The sequence below is a fragment of the Panthera leo genome, chromosome F3 (genome assembly GCF_018350215.1).
Source record: "Panthera leo isolate Ple1 chromosome F3, P.leo_Ple1_pat1.1, whole genome shotgun sequence".
Taxonomy (NCBI): domain Eukaryota; kingdom Metazoa; phylum Chordata; class Mammalia; order Carnivora; family Felidae; genus Panthera; species Panthera leo.
In genome coordinates this window covers 41778469-41791741 of record NC_056696.1, presented here as the reverse complement: position 1 = coordinate 41791741, position 13273 = coordinate 41778469, and the positions used below count along the sequence as shown (strand labels likewise).

At 57.5% G+C, this 13273-nt stretch overlaps 1 protein-coding gene across 3 annotated transcripts in view; it reads right to left on the bottom strand.

The window, feature by feature from the left end:
• PPFIA4 (PTPRF interacting protein alpha 4) overlaps window positions 1-11229 on the bottom strand; it is a 38406-nt gene extending 27177 nt beyond the window's left edge. For 2 of the 3 annotated variants that reach the window (XR_006198914.1, XM_042925539.1), the window contains exons 1-11: window positions 10747-11229; window positions 7331-7432; window positions 6772-6936; window positions 6398-6472; window positions 6090-6179; window positions 5424-5615; window positions 4966-5112; window positions 4546-4680; window positions 2101-2184; window positions 1758-1889; window positions 1420-1482 (exon numbers count right to left, since the gene is read on the bottom strand). Coding sequence is in view for 2 of the 3 variants with exons in the window: in XM_042925539.1 (XP_042781473.1) it covers window positions 1420-1482; window positions 1758-1889; window positions 2101-2184; window positions 4546-4680; window positions 4966-5112; window positions 5424-5615; window positions 6090-6179; window positions 6398-6472; window positions 6772-6936; window positions 7331-7432; window positions 10747-10980 (1419 nt within the window). In the remaining variant the exon portion in view is untranslated. Of the gene's footprint in view, window positions 1-658; window positions 751-1419; window positions 1483-1757; window positions 1890-2100; window positions 2185-4545; window positions 4681-4965; window positions 5113-5423; window positions 5616-6089; window positions 6180-6397; window positions 6473-6771; window positions 6937-7330; window positions 7433-10746 lie in introns of all 3 variants that reach the window. The other variant, XM_042925540.1, reaches the window with a different exon arrangement.
• Window positions 11230-13273: the final 2044 nt, after the last annotated feature.

Genomic DNA, 13273 nt, shown 5'->3' with positions numbered 1-13273 from the left:
TTCGCAAAATGTGGGGGGGAAATGCAGTAGTTCCCTAAAACATGGACCTAATTCAAACACTAGGTAGAAAGCTCCACTCACCATCTCTTCAAATGTTTTTGGAAAAAGGGATGTCACCAACCGTGGACATGGCATCTCAACTGCCAACAGTAAGGAAGTCCTTAATGCCTCATTTCAGTCTCTCATGCTGCCTTTCTGCCCCCCACCTGCTACCTGAACCTAGGCGGTCCTTAACTCTCAAACAACAATCCTCCAGAGCCCTAAAGATGGTGACTCAAAAGAACTAGAATGAACCAGACATTCGCCATGAGCAAGTCCTGTGGGACATGGGTGAGCATGTAACTCAGCAGACCCCTTGCAAGGGCATCATGCCCTCTGTCAAGGAAAACAGCATGGCCTGTGTCCCATGGCACTGGGGAAGGAGCATCCTGCCTTTACTTGCCTCTCAGCATCCCTCAGCTCAGAGGACAGGTGCTCCTTCTAAGCTTCCCAAGTGAGCTAGGTGACTTTGACCAAGTTCTTGGAGCCTCAGTGTCCCACCCTGGATAGGAGGAGGACCCCTGAGGTCCTGGGCGGTCTTTTGGTGGGAGGAAGTCTCCTTCCTCAGGGTCCATCCAGGACCCCATCCCAGCACGCCCAGCCTCCCGCGCTCCAGTACCTGGAGTGGATGCCATCCACAAACGGCCCCCCTCGACCCTTCAGCTGGTCCACCTCTTGGCGCAGCTTCTCAATCTCTTCAGACAGGCGGCCCTGTGCCAGGCAGACCCGGGGTGGGGGTGGGACCAGGGAGGGGCGGAGAGGGGAGAGAGGGACAGAGAGGACGGCAGAGTTGGGGAGAAGCAGAAGAATGTACTGCAAAGTCCAAAGCCAGGGGCCCCCGGCCAGGCTCACAGATGACACCAAGAGAAGAGGTCCAACTGGAAAGGGAGCAGAAAGGTCGGCAGTGGGCAGGCAGAGGGGCAGGGCCGGAAGAGGGTCTGTCTTGGGTAAGGATTCTACCGGAACAGGCCTGCTGAGCCCTCACCACCACACAAACGCATGGCAATGGAGGCTGGGCAGCAGAGGGGCGCCCGGTGCCCGCCCAGACCTCACAGACATTGCTGAGGCAGGCACAGTGCCTAATCCTCCCAGAATCACCAGACTCCTGCCTTACCAGGTTTGAGGGCCCCACCAAATCTCTCCCTGGGCCCTGCCTCTCTGCTGCCCACCCTATGCCCTATGCTTATGGCCTCCGTTTCTTCTTTACATGTGGGTGGTGATGCACCCACCGTGACGGGCTCTAGCGAGGATCAGTGAAATAACGTCTGTGCCCGGACTAGCGTGGTGCTGGGTGTCAGAGCAGCTGCATGAAACAGAGGCGTGTTCCTCACCGCAAGCCCGGCCCTCCCAGGCTGGCGGGGCTGGCCGGCAGCTGGGTACCTTGTGATGGTGCTGCTCCTCGATCTGCCGCTGGGAGCTCTCCAGCTCCTGGATCAACGTGTTCTGGGGGAGAAGAGCTGGGAGCTAGGGACTCCTCCCCGCACCTTCCCCCTCCCCGCCCCACCTCCCCAGGCCAGCCCGCCCCTCCTCACCCTTCCCGCTCCCCCTTTCTCCAGCCTCCCTGGGGTCAGTCCACTAGTGTGTGCGGAATGGACACGCCCCGCCCCTAACCCTCTCACATCCCGATTCCTCCCCTCGGGCCGCCCGGCTCCACCCACACCCACCCCCCTCGCCCCGCCCCGGCAGCCCCGCCCACCCGGGCCGGGGTCCCACCGCACCTTCTCCTCCAGGGCCGCCATTCGCTCCTTGAGGTGCAGCTGCAGTCGCTCGTTGGACTCGCTGAGCAGCCGGTCCACGGTGTCTGACAGCCGCTTGTTGTGGTCCTCGTTCATCTTCTCCCGCTGGCGCACCTGCATAGCCAGCACACCTGGCACCAGGTCACCCCAGGCCCTTCCCGGGGAGCCATCCATCCTCCCCCCAGTTCCAGCCCACTCACCTGACCACCTCCTCCTGCCCCTCTATGGCTCTGCCCCTGGCCAGGCCCCTCCCAGCTCCCACCATCCTGGGAGGCTGCCCTGGGGACAGGGAGGGGGACCGAGAGCCCCAGCCCGGTGCCCTCACCCTTGCCAGCTCCTGGTTCTTCTCCTCCAGCTGCCCCTCCAGCTGCCGCAGGTGTTCCTCAATGTTGCCATGCCTTTCTTCAGCCTGGAAGCAGGGATGGGTCAGTGCAGCCTGCTGAGGCCCCCACATCCCCCAGTGCCAGGGTGCCCTTGGGGGATCAGGGCCTCAGTACCAACGAAGCCTAGCCCTCGACCTCTCACCTAGGAGCAGAACTGCCATCACCACTGCCCTTCTCCCCAAGTACTCTCTACCCCCTGCCAGGTGTTTCCCCCACCCCATTCTTCCTGCTCAGGGCCTGCCTTAAAACATCCCAGGGGCACCTGGGTGGCTCAGTCGGTTAAACGTCCGACTCTTGGTTTTGGCTCAGGTCACGATCTCATTCATGGTTTGGGTCCCACATCAGGCTCTGCACTGACAGTGAGGAGCCTGCTTGGGATTCTCTCTCTCTCTCTTGCTCTCTCTCTCTCTGCCCCTCCCGCATTCATATTCACTCTCTCGCCCGCTCTCTCTCAAAATAAATAAATAAATAAATAAGTAAACTTAAAAATCCCAGAGCTGGCAGCCCAATGGACTGTAACTTCTCTCCAGGCTCCCAGAGAAAACTCCACCGGAAAACATGAGCTACCATAAATCTGTATGCCTCCGGGCAGATGCGCCTGTACTTAAGAGTATAGATGCAAGCCAGACTGCCTGGGTTCGAATCCCGGCTCCCCCTCTTCCCAGCTGTGTGGGCAAGTCATTGAACCTCTATGTGCCTTAGCTTCCTCAACTGTAAAACACGGATAACAACAGCACCTATGCCCACTGGACCACTGCAAGGACTAAATGAGATAATCCATGGCAAACACTTAGGACGCAATCAACACTCAGTAAACGCTAGCCATGGTTATCATCTTTGTAATTAAACGAGCCAAAGTAGAGTGGTCTCCCTTCCACTCATGTGTCTCCAGAGATGGAGACCCCACTGTCTCTGCTGACTAGATATTCCAGACTATCCCACATCTCACAGTCAGGAAATCCTTCCTTAAAGCCCCACCCCCTCCCACCCCCGCCGCCACTGAGTCATTTGAACATATTATTCAGTTCAGCCCATCCTTCCTGGCAGTTTTGGGAGATACTCAAGCTGACGGCTCAGCATCCCACATGTGACATCTTCTGCTGCACTTTAAACCCAGCACTTCATCCCTAGGAGCTAGAAAGGTCTTAGACACCACCAAGTCCAACCCCATCATCATGGAGATGATGGCATCATCAAAGAGATAAAGACACTGACACCTGATTGGGGAGGGGGTGACTTTTCTCAGGTCACGGAGCCAGTTGGTGGCAGAAGCAGACTTGGTTCTGGGTTTCCCTGAGGACAGCCAGGCTGCAGGTTCTCGCCGCAGCGCCCCCAAGCTGCCACCCTGCCACACTGGCCAGCCTGTGTCCTCCCAGGCTCCGGGGGCCTGATGCTTACTTCTGATTTCCTTCTCTCAGTGGGCAGGAGGATAGCGAAGGTGATCCCAAGTGAGGCCACCCCTGAAGGCATCCAGCCTGCTGCAGACACCCCTAAATTCTCTTGATTAACCCCACCCCATGCCTATGTCTGTGCATTTACCCAGCTCTTCCAGATCCTGTGATGTTCCAGCCTGCACACCTCTTAAGAATGATTACTCCACAAAGTTAACTACCCATCAGGTACAACTCTATTGCCTTGTATTAATCCTAAAGCCGCCACCTTCAAGCAACCAGAGTTGGTCCCAGAATGCTTCAATTTGATAAACAGAGGTATATTCAGCGGCACCTGGGTGGCTGAGTCAGTTAAGCATCTGTTTTTCACTCAGGTCATAATCTCATGGTTCGTGAGTTCAAGCCCCACATCGGGCTCTGTGCTGTCAGTACAGGGCCTGCTGCAGATCCTCTGTGCCCTCCTCTCTCTCTGCCCCTCCCCTGCTTGCACTCTCTTTCTGTCTCTCTCAAAATAAATAAATAAACTTTAAAAAAAAAAAAAGAAAAAAGAAAAATCGAGTATAAAATAAAATGTTAAAAAAAAAAAAAAAAGCTCGGTCTAAACTCCCACCCTCTACCCCCTCTGATCCTATCTCCTCTCGGAATTCATCTTTCCAGAGATGAAAGTCCTAATTTTTCGACTCCAGCCCCACACAAAAGGAAATATTAACACAAGAGTGTAAGTGATAAACGCTCTGCATCCACGCAGTGTCATCTACTTCTCCCAGGGCTTCTCCACCCCTTCTCCGGGGACTGTCCCCTCCCCGCGGGGTGATGAGGGCAGGGATTGGTCTTCCAACCGACAGACACGGACAGTGAAGTCATGCCGTGGGAAGCTGTCTCCTGGCTCCCGGTGCCGCGTGCCTCCGGCTGTCTCCACGCACTGCCTGGCTCCATAAGAGCTCCGGGAGCGGAAAGGGAAGCAGGGGCGGACCCCCGGGCCCCGGGCCCACTCGCCTTGGTGAGGGCCGCAATTCTCTGAGCCAGCTCGGCCTCCACCTCCGGCAGCGTCTCGGCCTTGCGCATGGTCTGCTGCAGCTTCTGTTCCGCCACCTCCAGTAGCTCCTGCAGGTGTCGGGCCTTCTCCTCACACTAGCACGGGGTGGGGCGGGGCGGGGCGGGGCGGGGGAGAGTTAAGAGGGGACACCAAAGCCTCCCGACCCTCTGCCCCAGCCTCAGGAGAGAGCAGGTGCCAGGCCAGAGAAGCAAAGGACAACCTTGGTTCTTGGCTGCCCAAGAGGCCTGGCTTCCCCTTTCCCAAGGTGACCGGCAGGACCCCCAAGGGCTCCTGGGCCACCAAGGGGAGGTGCCGGCATGACCACCAGGGCCTCCAGGGTCAAGTACAAGGCCTGCCCCCACCCCATCGGGAGGAGTTACCTGGCGGTGCAGGGACTCCTTATTGGCCAGTTCGTTCTCCAGTTTGTCGTTGAGGTCATGGATGGAGGTGGCCTCACGCTGAGCAGCCAGGTAGCGCTTCTCTAGTGTCGTGATTCTCTCCTCCATGTCCTCCTTCTGGGCCAGAGCCTGGGCAGGAGAGGAGGGGACAGGACGGAACGTCATCAGCTTCACCCCACTCCCATCCTGTCTGCACCTCCCCACCAATACCTGGCTGGCTGTATCTTCCCCACATCGCCCTGCCAGTTTCTGACCTTGACCCATCCCTCCCGCCACTCCTCCCCACAGTGGAGCCCACCCAGTATTTAGTCTTAAACCCCCCAGCCCTGGTCCGGCCCTCCCTCCACCCCCAGGGCATCCAAGCACCTCCCCTCCCGGGTGCCGAATGCCCCCAGTCAACCAGATGGGGCCGGGGGGTGGGGGCGGGGGGCCTTGCTCACCTCCCGGAGGTCCCGCTGGTGCTTGCTGCTCAGTTCCTCCGACTTGATGAGGTCCCGGCGGGCCGTGCCCAGGTCCTCCTCAAGCTCAGCCACGGTTGCTGTCAGGGTGACCAGTCGCTCCCGGGCCTGGCTCAACTCAAAGTTCTGCTTCTCCAGGAGCTCCTGCAGCTCCTCTACCCGGCCCGTGTCATCCTCCAGGGACAGTGAGCCACCAGTCAGTCCTCAGGGCCCAGGGTATCCCACTCCCCTGGCCCACCCCAGGGACAGCACAACCAGAGCAGACCACAGCTCTGCCTCCAATTTCAGGGCGCACCACCTTCTGCTGTCTCAGAATCTTGTAACCTAGGAAGGGGCCTGACTAGGGGAACAAAGGCTCAGAGAGAGAAGGGATCTCGCCTGACACCAACACACCAGGTAGACGGCACCTAGCGATTCAAGTGGACAACGTTATTATGAGCCAGCAGCACGTTGGGCGCACACACACGCTCAAGATCTATAGATTTCATTGCAGGCAGGGTGGGGGAAAGAAGGAGACAGAGGTGGCAATATTGGAGAAAGTCCCAAATTTAATTCAAGCATTTGCTCTGCTGAACTAAAGCGGGGTAGGGCCCTCACCTCCCATCTGGCGGAAGACCTGCCCCTGCCACGCAGTTTCCCATGACCCACCTTCCGCAGGCGCTTCGGTCCCAGCTCCACGGCCCCCTCCTCTTCTGCCGCTCCATCCCGTGCCCCTGCCCCCTGCTGCAGGGCAGATACCTGTAGGGCACAGCCCCCAGGGCAGTGAGTCAAAGAGGAGAGAACTTCCTGTATGTTCCAGACCCTTCGGAGTCCCCTGCCTCCCAGCCTCGCCTTGACTAGCGGTCTCCAGCCTTGACGGTGGGAGAAATCCAGTGCAGAACAGGTTGGGGCGGATCAGTAAACCTGCCGTGGCTTCCAGGAGCCGTCTGCAGGTGAACGGTGGGCAGGCAGCTTACCTGCTGGTGGGCACCCGCCAGCTGCTCTTCCAAGGTGGTAACGCGCTCCAGGGCCGCTCGGAGCCGCTCCCGCACCTGCCCGCGGAAAGGGGAGATGAAGGAAGAAACAGGGACCCCACTGGACTCAGGCTGGAGGAGCCTGGGCTTGATCCACCAGCTTTGGGCATGAGGCAAAGCGAGGGACCTGCCAAGAGGCAAATTTCTGAGAGGGAACCTAAGAGGAGGACCTGGAAATCAGGCCGGTGGTAGTGGCGGGCGGGGCCAGTTATGAAGCGAGAAGGCTGTTTTCCCCAAGCACAGGATGCAGAAATCGCAGAGAAGGGTCTCACAGAGGCCCCAGGGAAGTGGGCCACGCGGTGGGCCAGGCTGGGTACCTTCTCATCCAGGGCCTTGTGGTGCTCAAACAGCGACTTGAGGGCCTTCAGCACCTCCACCTCACTGGAGACCCCCGAAGGTGACTGGGCCTGGCGCTTGACCACAGTCATCCGTAGCGACCGCTCATGGCGGGACACCAGGCACTCCAGATGTTCCAGAAGCAACTGGCAGGGAGCAGGGGAGGGCAAGAGGGAGGGCTGTGAGCATGTGCCCCAGGGGCTATGAGCAGGGTCCACATGACCACCGAGTGGACAGGAGTACAGCCATGTGCACTGCTGTTAAAACACCGAAATACTTCATGTTGGTAAATACCTGCTGCCCCAGTAGAACACCTGCCCCGAGCCAGCTGGCCTGGCCTCTCTCCCAGGACCCCGACCTTCCTATGACCACCCCCATCTACAGGTGAAAAGCCTAGCACCGACGGCTGAATCATTTGATCCCAGAACACAAGACAAAAAGACGTTAGGAAGGGGCGGGGGGTATGCCTGGCCCTGGCCATGCCAGCTCCCTTGGTCAAGGGGTCCACACACACATACACACACCAGGTCACCCACTTACCCTTGTGTTATTCCGCTCTGCTTTCAGCTCTGATATCTCTTCCTCCCTTTCTAGAAGTTGCTCCCGACACATGCTCAGCTCCCGGGTTAAGGTGGCAAATTCCTGAAAACCCCCAAGGCCTCTGAGTGCTTGGGGATTTGCCCCCTAACCGGTGTCCTGCATGCCCACGTCAATGGTGGGATCATCTCACCCATCCCTTACTTCCAGCACCTGCCCCCAGAAAAGTCCCCATCCATCTGTATCGCGGGGCTATAAACCACAGCCAGCATGTGCATCCCTAGAGGGGTCCACATCTCTGCGCCCTCCATGCATTCCAAGTATGTGTTAGGGTACCAGGGACAGAGGTGGAAACAAGAGTGAGAAAGTCACCGAATCTGCTTTGCAGCCCCCTGCCCCTCCAGCCAACAGTATAACCTGATTATGTCCTTCCTATTTTGTATTTCTATTTCCCCAACAACCCGATGACAGCATCCTTTAGAAACAGACGGAGGGGAGTCTCCCCTTATGGTAAGGTCCCAAGATATTAGTCAAGGAAGAGAGGGGGCTTTGAAGGGAGTACCCCGGGGAGCTCCCTCCCACCCACTCCCCAGGGCTTTGCAAGCTGCAGGTGGCTGGTGAAATAAGGATCCATGGACAGGGGAGCAAGACAGCCTGCAGACCTGCTCAGTCCGCCATTTGGCTTTAGCACACATCCTAGGGATCCCCACTCACTCCAGGGCTGCATCCCGGGGCTTGATGGCAGGGCACTTGCACTGGCCTTACTGGGTAACCATGCTCAAAGTATCCCTTTGAGGGGCCCTGTTCCCACGCTGTCAGGCCCACACACCGTGAGACACCTTTTCAACCCACCCATCTGGGTCATGACAAGTACACAGGGGTGAGAAGCTGGCCTCACATTTCCAGGTCCATCATATCCTATTAAATTAGACACAGGGGTGCCTCGTGGCTCGGTTGATTAAGCATCCGATTCTTGGCTTAGGCTCAGGTCATGATCTTCTGGTTCTTGAGTTCGAGCCCTGCATCAGGCTCCACTCTGATAGCATGGAGCCTGCTTGGGATTCTTTCTCTCTCCCTCTCTCTCTGCCCCTCCCTTGCTCATGCTCTCTTTCTCTAAAAAAAAATAAATAAATACTAATAAAAACTAAAGTAGACATCACCTTATTCCAGAAAAGTTTTCAGAGAGGTGACGCAAACCCTGTGGCTGCCCAGCGTCTGGGAGTGACTGAACAGTAGCTGCAGCCCGGTCCTAACCTAAAGCTTCCTTCACACACCAAGGACTCATGACGGAAGGAAAAATTCCAAAGCAGTCCCCACTGATCACTTCAGATCAGGCAACAGGGGATAAGAAGGGCTGTGGGAAGGGCACAGAGACCCAGGGATGCCCGAGCCTGAGAAGTCTCAGACTTCTAACCCTGTTCCTGGATTACTGCTTTCTGTCAAGGCCATGGCCAAAGGTGGAAAGCCAGGCCTGGTGCCAGTGCTGCTCCACTCCTTAGTTTACACACACACACACACACACACACACACACACACACACACACGTACCCAGAGGCAGGACTCGGCACGCCCCCAGCCCCATGCCCTGACACCACCACGAGGGCTCTCTCCTCTCCCTTCCTGGGCTCCCCACCCCAGAACACCTGCCTCCTCCCCAACTCTAGCCCATCTGACACACTGCTGCCAGGATAATCTCCCAAAGCATGGCATTGTCTACAACGCTGAACATAAACTTCTTACCCTGGTTTTCAAGTTTCTTTCTCATGGTTCCTTTTTCATATACCCTAAGATCTGGTCAACCTGGGTCTCCTGCTACATCCAATCACCAGCAAACCATCCTAATTCCACACCTTTGCTCAATGGGCTCCCTCCCCATGGAAAGCCCGACCCTCTGTCACCACCTGATGAAATCACATGTAGCTTTCAAAGCCCGTCTCAATGGATATACCTCCTTGGGACCCTCCAGACTCCCCAGTGGAAGATTCTCTCCCTCCTCTGAAAACTGTCTGGAACAGTGGTTAAGAGCACCATCTTAGAAGTCCATGGTTTAACCACAAATACTGTGGGCACCTACCGTGTACCAGGTCCCTGAGTACATACACAAGAAACACATAATCCCTGCCCTCCTGAAGTTCCCAGTGTGCGGCTGGAATCAGATCTCAGCTCTGCCCCATTAGCTGTGTGACCCTGGACAAGTCATCTAGCCTGTTTGAACCTCCATCTCTATCTGTAAGACACAAGTAGAGGCCACCCTCATGTGTTGCTACAATGACCAAATGAGCCAACGCATGGAAAGCACTTAGCACAAGTCCACCAAAGGCGGCTACTTTTACCACCATTTCAGCAACCCTTTGGAGCCCCTCTTCTCTTCCCCTGCTTGGTCTTCCGGTCATTTGGGTTTTTAACCCATCTCCTTTATAGCCTGTGGGCCCCAGGGCCAGGGACTGGCTCCTTCATTCTAGGGCTTGTTCGGGGCCTCATGCACAGTCAGCGAGGACCTCTCACGCCATTTCTTCCCCAGGGCTCCATATCCCTCTTGATGAAGCATCACAAGACTCTGCCCCCCACCACTTCTGAGCTCCCAGTAGGAGATTTCCGCAGCCCTCCTGGGTTCACCTCAGTTCTCCTCCCCACAGGTGGGGAAAGAGCCTGGGGCTGAGTCGGGAGCCGTGTGGCTCCTCAGAGCTTCCTCCCCGGTCCCAGCAGCACCCTCACAGGCTGTGCAACTGACTAACCTCCTCGAGCTTCACCTCCATCGTTTATAAAACAGAGACGATGGTGGTAACAGTACCAGCTTCATAGCTATGAGCATTTAGTGGGGCAAACCGCACACACAGTGCTTAGTACACGGAAAACAGAAATGATGACCATTGTTGCTAGTGGTAGTGGTGTTGATTTAGGAGCATGAGACAGGTGTCAAGACCCCTGGCTTGTAGGTTCAGCTCTGCCTAGAATTTTCTATGTGATACCCGTTGTTTTTTCTATCTGTGCATTAAGAGGACTAGATGCTCTCTAAAGCTTCTCCATTTCCACCCTCTGTGATTCCCCACCCACCACCTCCAAGAATAGGGCACTGGTGAGGATCAGTCAAGGCGGAAGTGTCTTTCCAGCCTAGGGTGCCACCTGGTGACCGCATGGGCTCACTGCAGTTGGCAGCTATGGCTGGGTTTTTCTCCCGCATCAAATTCCATCCATTTCTCCAGGTGAAGCCAATGCCAGCCTGAGGAGCTTGGGAGTGACAGGGAAAGGATTTATGTAGGGAGATGAAGGAAAGTTAAACGCTCTGTGAATTCCATTTGTCGATACGCAAACAGATGCAGATAAGCTGAGGGCCCAGAGTGTGCAGGGCTCTGCAGGGCTCAGTGGGGGGGGTGGGGAGGGGGGCAGAATGTGGGGAGGTGCAGACAATCAGGCCTTACCTGGGGGAGGGCGGAGTTAAGGTGGCGCTGGAGCTGGTCCCGCTCATGCAGGGCATCTTGGAGCCGGCTCTGCGTGGCTGCCAAGGTCTCCTGACTCTCCCGAAGGGACTCCAGCAACTTCTCCCGCTCATCCAGCATGTTCACCATCAGCTGCTCAAAGTTGGCGTCAGCATCGGCGCCATGGGGGGGCCCCAGGGGGTCCCCCTCGTTGATTGTGGGCATCACCTCACACATGGTGGGGGTGGACAGGGCCTTCTCAGCGTCGGGGGACAGGGGAGGGGTTCACAGGGTTGGCACTTCCAGGGGGACCCAGTGCATGGGTCTCAGAGCAGACAGCGCCAGGTGAGTGGGCAGGTGGGCAGGGGCTTCTCCCATGGCATCAGTCGCTCTTGCTCTGAAAGGGGCCTGGTGCCCAGAGTGCCCCTGTGGAATGGAGCCAGAGGGCCTGGCTTAACCTCTCAGGGCTGGGGCTGGGTGCCCTATGTCCCCAGACAAGCGGGCAGCAGCCGAGTGTGGCCATGACAGGCAGGGAGAGCAGGGCTGGAAGAGGGCCCTTCCTTAGGCTGAGTGCTGGAGCCTGGCAGAGTCCCAGCTGGGTCTAGCGACGCCCATCGTTTCTGGAGGGCAGTGGTCTGTGGGAGAAGAGGCTGTGGTGAGGACCAGCTGAGGAAAGAAGGGCATCCAGGGGAGGGGATGGCGGCGGGGTGGGGGGGGGGGGAGGAAACAGGACCTGGACCAGAACGTGGGGGAGGAGAAGGAGATGTCAGCGCACGCCCCTCCTCCAGGCTTACTCACTCACTCGGATGGCGCCTTCCTTAGTTCTCCCAAGGAACGCACATGCCCGCTGCCGTAGCCTCTGCCTCCAGCTCTCCCCACCCCCCAGCTGTCAGAAGTGCAGCCGCAGTGGAGTGGTTCCCCACCCACGTGGCTCACTGGCCAAATATAGAAATGATTCAGTCAGTGGCAGGGGAGCAGCCAGCAGGCTGCCCAGAGTCCTCCTGAGACCCAGGGGTGGGAAAGTGAAAGGGGGGTAAATAGGGTCTCTGCCCCCACCATAGCCTTCCCCCCTGCACTCAGGCCGAGGTAAGCACAGAAGGGGCTAAAGGGCTCTAAGCGGGTGTAAACCCACACAGGGTGCACTATTAGGGTCACAGGAGACAAGGCCAGGGTACCTCCTACCCTGACCACTGACCCAGTACGGTTCCTTGGAAAGGCACGGGCTGGGCACTGGGTGGCAGAGAGCCCTGACCTGCTCCATGCCCATCATTTGGAAAAGAGGCTCCAGCGGCGCCTGGGTGGCTCAGTCGGTTGAGCAGCTGACTTCAGTTCAGGTCATGATCTCGCGGTTCGTGAGTTTGAGCCCCGCGTCAGGCTCTGTGCTGACAGCTCAGAGTCTGGAGCCTGTTTCAGATTCTGTGTCTCCCTCTCTCTGACCCTCCCCCGTTCATGCTCTGTCTCTGTCTCAAAAATAAATAAACGTTAAAAAAAAAAATTTAAAAAAAAAAAAAAAGGAAAAGAGGCTCCAGCTCAAGTCGCCCCTCCTCCTGAAACCTGGCAGAGAGCAGGCTTCCGTTCTGAAGTCGTGGCCCGCGACTTCCGTGTCGGAGCAGGAACTGAATGATGCGAAGGAACCCATGGTCAGGTGGGGGTAAAGGGTGTCAGTCTCCCGAGGCGTGCAGGCCCCTGCGCGTGGCCGGGAATCTTCTCCCGCCGCGTAACGGCCCATCGCTGCCACTGCCAACAGGCTGGTTTCCCTGCTGGGGAACGTGTGCCCAGCCTAGCCTCGAGAACACCTTGAGCCCGGCGCGGGGAAGCCCGGTGGTCAGAGCAAAGAATGGTGTGCCAAGGAAGGCAGGGTGCAGCTGGGGATTCCTCTGCCTGCCATTGCCTTCCAACCCCCCTGCCCACTGCCAGGAGGCCACTACTTTAATCCGTTTCGGAAGAGCTCTTGCTGCATGAGAAATAGGATGTGAGGCAGTCAGCATGGTAATGGGCACACACAGGAGATGCTCTCTAAACGATACTTTCCTTCCTTTCCCTCCTCTTACCATCTGGGGGACACAGGGACTGCGTCTTGTCCACCCCCCGCCCCAGGTGGCAGACTGGGCAACAGGCAGACTGGGACGGTCAGGGGAAAGGCAGGAGGTATGAGGACCCGATGCGAGGAAAGAAGTTGGACGTTGGGCAGCCCCCAGCCTGTGGCAGGGCTGAACCCAGCAGGGAAACCAGAGAAGGACCAAGCCTCTTCTACCTGAACCCACCTATCATCCCCCGCTTGCCCCCCCCCCCACAAAGTACTCATGATCCAGGCAGAAATGGGAGCAGCAAGAGGGAGGCTGGGGAGGAATGTGGGCCTAGATCAGACACAAGCTAGAGCACCAGCTTGAGAACTCCTGAGCTCACCCCCACAGTCCTTCCCAGGGGGCCCAGGGGTTCAGGCAGGCATGTGGGTACGCCCACACACACGCACGCGTGCACACACACATGCATACAAGCAGACGCGCACATGGGGACCTAGGACATACAC